The sequence below is a fragment of the Centrocercus urophasianus genome, unplaced genomic scaffold (genome assembly GCF_019232065.1).
Source record: "Centrocercus urophasianus isolate 14NV4802_14NV808 unplaced genomic scaffold, USGS_Curo_1.0 seq_17, whole genome shotgun sequence".
In the NCBI taxonomy this organism is placed as follows: Eukaryota; Metazoa; Chordata; class Aves; order Galliformes; family Phasianidae; genus Centrocercus; species Centrocercus urophasianus.
Genome location: NW_024884722.1, coordinates 24,657,459 through 24,664,625, shown reverse-complemented (window position 1 = coordinate 24,664,625; position 7,167 = coordinate 24,657,459). Strand labels below are relative to the sequence as shown.

The window sequence follows — 7,167 nt, the reverse complement described above, 5'->3', positions numbered from 1 at the left end:
TTTTTTTTTTTTTTTTTTTTTTTTTTTTTTTTTCTCCCTGGTTAATCAAGTGCAGGGGAGAAAAACAGGCATTTCTGTATTTTACTTCACTTTTTTTTCTGTAGGAAAATTGAAAGATTCAGAGTTGCAAAGCCTTTCTGTAATACAGGCATTAGCTGACTACTTCGTTTCCCAGACCCTACTAACATCTATGATTTCTCTGTCTTCTCCTCAGCTCTGCTTTTACTTAAAAGCAGTTATAAGTAATTTATCTGTTAATGAGGTGTTACAGATGAAATTTGAATCACACAAGACTCAGGAAATTCAGAGTTGAAGTTTCCCCAGTAACTTTAGCTCGGCCTCCTTAAACGTATGCATTACAATAGCTTCTTCTTGACTCTCATTCCACTACCTCCCCGCCTTGCCTTTCCCTGTGGATAAGCCTTTGATCCCGTTTATCAGTTACAAAAGATACTAAAAAGTTTCCCACCATTTTGAAGCTGATTCAGGTCTGATGATTGTTAGCAATGTTGGAAACACTGACACAAGCAAGATTTAAGTAACTGTATCATGCACTCATGTGAATGCAGGCAGCTGGGCACAACAGGGACAAAAAGAAATACCTAGCCATTTTCAGCTGCACAGCCTTACCCCTTGTGAAACTGTAAAGACTTCTCTCCACCAACACTAAGGTGCATGAAGCACATTCTCCTTTAGTTATTTAAATACGGATGAAGCAAAATAACATCCCCTTACAGGCGCCCTAAGTCGTGGGAGTTAAAACAAGAAATATCTCTAGCTGCTTTTAAAAGTCTTCTCATCTCGCTTGCAATTCCAGAGAACTCGTACATCTAAAATTCTGGGCTGTGCTCTTCTTGGTAACATTTTCCTCCCCTGTATTTTGCTGGCATACAAACCCTCCTTATCTAATGCCAATGCTACCTGGTAAACAAATACCTTACTTATACTCAGCAATGTCATATTACTCTACCTGCGTGCTCTATTCATTTTCACTGCACACCTATGTCTAGCTCATACTACTGGTAAAATGTACCACATTCCTCATGTCATTTGATCAAGGTTACCAGACAGCAATGTATATTGATTTTATTTCTGTCACTCTAACCACACAAAACTGACTTAACTAGAAAATTACTCAAAGCTACACCAGATCCTAGAAATTTATCTATGAATTCCTGCATGTCAACACTGACAGGGTTAACTGATTTTTCCAAGTTTTCCTAGATTTTAAGATCTCTGAATTGCCTCTCTTCATTCTCTTACCCTTTTCTCAGATGGCATGCAAAACAAAATGCTTTCATGCTTCTTTCTAGTTTAACTAATAGTTGCATTTGTTTTTTCCTTTTCTCCCCCTCAAAAAGAAGCTACATTTTCATACATCACAGCTAATGAAGGACTGTCAATGGACAGTATAAACACTGCTTTACAATGTCAAAACACATACAAAAAACCATGCTGACCAAAAATTTGCTCACTACTGTTTAACTTCCTCTGTTTACTCTGAGCTACTTTGGCTGAGAAATGACCAGCAGGAGAAGAACAGACACATACAATTACTTTATATACTGGCAGCTTACAATCATTTTTTCCTATTGCTACTGCACAAATTCCTACGTTGCACATCAAAAATATAAACATTTCTGGGAAACCAAAAGAATCTCTCAACTTTTCTGGGTTTACGTTCAACTTAACAGCAATGGCTGACTGGCTGATGAGCCAATCCTGCTAAAACCTCCATCTTTATTCTTCATCCTGATGGCACTTGGATTGTTCATTTTTCAGAAGCCACAATGAACACCACAAATATCACGCTTTACATTTCAGCAGGGAATTCATTGTTTGAACAATTTCAAAGAATACACATTTTTCAATTAGGTACCTGTTACATGAACCATTTACAAGTATTTTTACTCAATACAAATTTGCAAAAGTTAGACCTGAAAACTTATTAAATAACCCTCTGAATAAACATTGACTTTTCAGTGAAAAGGATGTCTGAAATGCAAGTCCAAAGCTATACCTGCCATGGATCCAGCCATCAATCGATGCACATGCCCTGAAATCCCAAGGTACTTCTTTATTACCTACAAAATATGGAACATTTGTGACAGTTTTATAGGAGTAAATACAGGGAAATGCATCACAACGTTTTACCAGCACATGAATGTAAACTCTGTGGCTCCTATAACAAGTTTACAACTCTACAAATTCAAACCAGAGCACTTAATCACTGCTAAAAACTTTTTTGAAAATTCAGGTTGGTACCAATTTCCTACTAAGGACACCAGAGGACCAACATTCCTCTAGCTAGGCAGAATGATCAGTTGAAATTATTTGTACTTCAGAAGCTTATTGACTGCTTTTTGAGTTATTAACCTGGTTCAACCAAGGCAAACTGCATACTATCTCTTTCACATTATAGGGTGCAAAGAACACTGAGCAAAGTTGAAGACTTACACATTTAATAAGAAAAACTGTTTTCTCGTGCAGAGCATGTGAAACTTACTCTAATAAGGAAACTTTTAAGAATTCAACTGCATTTAAAAAAAAAAAAAAAAGAGGGAAACTGAGCAAGTATTGAGAACAAGAACTTCCTAAACTACATTAAGTCTTGCAAGAAACTAGCTTTCAGACTTACATCAAGTAACTCAGAAATATTAAGAAGCGGTTAATCTTATGACGAATCATTCATAGGATTATTTCACATGTTCTCTCTTTAAGAACTGTTTTGTTTTGTTTTTGCCTTTCAAACTCTCCTGCAAAGCATCTTTAATGTCTGTTGTCAATAGATAAGAGAAAGTGCTATGAAATTAAATGTTTTCTTGAAATTTGTGGATTTTTAAACCACCTCCTTATAAAACATATCATATACTCTTTTGTTCAACACAGCATAAAACAAGCATAGTGTTTTGATCAAGAGCATTTATAATTACCACATAAAAGAACATACCAAGCTCACTGCAGTTAGCTCTTTGTATCACCCTGCTGGAATTTGCTCTTTTGGAAAAGGAATCCCAATCTGAAACTTACTCTCTAGTGAAGGTTCTACTATTTACTTCAATGGTACTAAATTTGTGCTTTCAATATGAAATTTCTCACAACTAATGTAACATTGCATGTTTCACCATGTAGAAGCTTAAGAACACAGTCATGCTAACGTCTGACATTTCACAAATGATGTTGTTGAATTTATTATGAATGCATTAGGAAAGAGTAAATGCATGAGAATAGAAAGGAACATGCACATTTTGCAGGCCATTGAAATGACCATATCTTTTCTTCCAGCTCATTTTTATCAACGCTGACAGTCATTTCTCAGGTAAAACATAACAGTCATTCAGCCAGACAGATTTGCAAGTTGAAGTTATTCTACCCATCAGGTACTAAGAAACTCCAACACAGTATAATAAACATTAAAGAGCTTACATTTTCTATTTTGTTCCTATTTCATTTACAAAGCACTGTTTTTTAGTAACACAACAGCAGACTTCATATATATATATATACTTGCACACGCATAGGCACACATACAATACACAATACAAAGCTATAAAAACTGCTGGGAATTTTGTTTTCCTTAAACACTGCAAGCTGTTTCACTGCTGCCCTGACATTTTTAAGGGTTAGATTCATATAAAATCAAGCAACCTTGTGGAAGATGTACAGAGTAATAAGAAGACACAGAAGTTTCAGTGTTAGTTTTTATCACTTAAAAAATATCAGTATTCACTGTACCGAGGGGAAAAAAAGAAAACAAAATAAATTCCACTACCTTTTTGTATTGATCAAACGTCATAAACTGAATTGCACCATATGGAAAGATTCTAATCATCATGGCCCCATTTCCTTTATACAGCCCAAGGTAACCTTCCTTCTTGGGGACAGCACACAGCGTAGAAAACACTCCTGTTAGCAATGCAAAAAGAGGTATTTAACAATTACACTGGGGAAGAAAAAGTCAAGCGAGTATTACTGACAACAGGAAAGTATGCACAGTAACACAGCCCAACCTCATTGCTCATGTAATGATGGAGAGTGGAAAAAGCACTTTTCCATGCCCAGCCACTGACACAAGGAAGAGGTTTAAGGTTATTACCAACTTTCCCACCTCCCAGATTCAGTGAGCTTTCTGAATTCCTGCATCTCAAGTCCCATGTTTACTTGACTACCAGCAATCCCACTGCAGATGAAAATATTCACACACGAAAGCTACAATTAGCAACAGAAGGAAGCAAGCTGAGTTGCATTTCAGTTAAATCAAAAATCAATTTAAAATATAAATAAATATCTAAAATAATGGGCAAACATTCAACTGTTGTTACATGCCAAACTAGAAAGTAAATACCATCACTGAGGAAATTAATTAAACAAGTTTGAGACTATCATTATTTACAACTTAGGCATTTTACACTTCCTGTCCCAGAGACATTGTAAGAAGAAGCAATCCTATTCCCTCTTAACAGGTGTTAATGCAAGATCACACAAAGTTAGGGCAAAACCTACAGTTTTATGTTGAACCCATTTTTAATTATACACAAATGCTATCAAATTGACATGTCTGGGGTTTTTTTGCCTTTTTTCTCTCAAGTAAAGGAAAAAAATATAATAGTAGATATGTTTTCACATTCATAAACAGCTACTTAATAACAGTAGAGCTGAACCTGAAAAAAGCTTACACATTTCTTCTTTTCAGGCAAAAAGACAAGGAAGGCTGACGATAAGCTTTCATTTAAAAATTAAATCAAGCAAATGTTAGATTCAGGGGTTCCAAGAATACAGTATTAAATCTATCTTCAATATTTTACACTTATTACATGCCTCTAAAAATGCTTATGCTGTGACTAGAATTGAGGAGATACTGTTTTTATTTCTTACAGCAAATGCTCTGAGATCCACAATGCTATGAACTCCACAGAGAAAGGGCAGGAAACAGATTTATTGAGGCCATGATGAACCAACCTACTCTCTCTGCACTAAACAGGTATGTCATCCACATAATTTTCTTCTTTGCCTACATGTAACAGGAACATTAATTCAAGTCAAACGCATTTCTAATGATCAAAATCACACATAGCACTGTATGTAGGAACAAATCTAAGACTTAGCTTGCCAGCTATGGCACTAAACAAACTAAACAGAAAATAACAATTTAAAATATTAGTCAAACCAATTACTTCAGCCTTCAGTTGTCAGGCTGCACATTTGAATGCATACTTAAGTGACTGTGTTACCGAGCTGTCATATGCCTCTTGTCTTCCTTCCATTAACGTACCACCCTTGTATTTCATTTCAATATTTATTTCTCCAGCCTTTAAAACATGATCCTTAAATTAAAAACTTCTAAATTTCATGACATGTAAGAAATTAACTAAATCAGAAACATTTCTTCTTGATACACACTTGACTTTCTGAATGTAAGTTATAACACATTTGAAGAACGTATGACATAAAATATCTCCATATTCCGCACAAGAGGGCACTGTTACAGCCCCACAGAGACTAGTTGTGAACATGCTGCCAGTTCTGAGTTTATTCTCTCACCATGATGCAGCACAGATGCTGAACACATCAGCCCATGCAAAGCACAAGTCCGCTTTTCTTATCGACTTGGATCGATCACACTTCTGTCTGCAGCAGTAAGTGCAGGAGTCTTGCAGGTCTCAGCACTCACGGCTCTGTAAACACCAGCCCCTCTGCAAGGACTTCCAGGCTCTGGAAAGCACCTGTTCCCACAAGCCCTGCACACTAGTACCACCTATAAGGATAGCAGTTACCAGTGGTGGCAGCTTTCACATACACAATCTCGAGCTTGAACGTCTGATTACCAATCTCCTGCTGACTTCAGTAAGAAGAGGATCAAGCTACAGTTCTTACGCAGTATCAAGGATTATTCTAACATCTCTAACCTGTCAACCAGTACCACTTGTAAATGCTCAATGCCTCTTATTTAAGGGTGTTCTTCAAACACTGTTGTGTTTTTTAACACAATATATGGCAAAGGGACGAGCCAGCCAGAAACAACCTATTGTCTGATCAGCACTTCTCTTTATCACAGTCGGATCACGTAATAAATCAGCAAACCTAAATGATACATACCACACTTTAAAAATGCTGATGACGCAGGCAGCATCCATCTTACCTAGATGTTTGTAATGGTGGTTATGAGCCTGCAGCAAGATCTTCACTCGATCAAGTGGTGCAGTGGTTGTTTTGGCACAGCATCCCGCAACACCTTTCCAAAGGGAGAGAAAAACCAATGGGATGCCAAAGCCCTTTGACTCAGCAGATAAATAATAGATTTTTATAAGCTATTTTTAAATGGAGTAGGTAATGAGAAAATTAGTAAGTCGAGAAAGCCCCAAAAAAGCAAAAGGTTCCTATTAAAAGTATGCTACATAACTCTTCAAGCTCGACTGAAAATCAGCACAACCTGCTTCTGCTCAACCACACAGCCGAGGCTGGCCACTCAGGTCCCGGCAATAAATTCCAGAGAAAGCTGCCGCAGAGCAACGCCTGCTTCCTCTGTACCAGCCCGAGCTATGTGTGGGCAGAGCAGCTCCACAGAGCGGCAGCCTGCGTCCGCACACGTTCCTCTGGGGCTCCAGGCTGAAAGCAAGAACCGCAGCGAGAGCACGAGAAAACCTGAAATAAACCTCACGCCTCCTTGCCACGTTACAAGGCACCTGTGACAACACCCCGCAGGGAGAACACGACGTGCTTCTGCTGCAAGGAGCCGGCGGCGCGGTGTGGCGTTGGCTTGACTTCCTTCGCACCACCGCAGCCCGACGGCCGGCATCTCTCGGGGCACCGATAAGCGGGCTGCCCCGGAGTCACAACGGCGGCACGGGGCCTTGGCACGCTCAGCCGGCAGCTACGCTGGGCCTCTCACCGACTCCGAAACGCACGCAAGCCACCCGCCTATACGAAATCAAGTGCGTTAGGGGCGAAAATAACAATAAATTTTAAAAAGCCCACGCTACCCGAGGTCGCTCTGCCCCGGCAGGAGCGTCACGGAACCCCGACGCAGAAGCGGCCCTGCCCCAGCCGGCTCGCAGGACGGGCAGCGCCGAGCAGAGGCGGCCGGGACGCCGCGCTGCGGAGGGCCCACACCCACCTCCGGCGATGAAGGAGCGAACCCGGGTAGCGTGGGCTTTTTAAAATTTATTG

The 7,167-nt window shown here is 39.4% G+C and overlaps 1 protein-coding gene across 1 annotated transcript in view; it reads right to left on the bottom strand.

Annotated features, from left to right (window-relative positions):
- The window catches only part of SLC25A16 (solute carrier family 25 member 16), a 14,937-nt gene extending 7,898 nt beyond the window's left edge, over positions 1-7,039 (bottom strand). The window contains exons 1-4 of the mRNA XM_042818386.1: positions 6,981-7,039; positions 6,140-6,232; positions 3,773-3,906; positions 2,021-2,084 (exon numbers count right to left, since the gene is read on the bottom strand). Coding sequence (XP_042674320.1) covers positions 2,021-2,084; positions 3,773-3,835 — 127 coding nt within the window. The 5' untranslated portion in view covers positions 3,836-3,906; positions 6,140-6,232; positions 6,981-7,039. The remainder of the gene's footprint in view (positions 1-2,020; positions 2,085-3,772; positions 3,907-6,139; positions 6,233-6,980) is intronic.
- Positions 7,040-7,167: the final 128 nt, after the last annotated feature.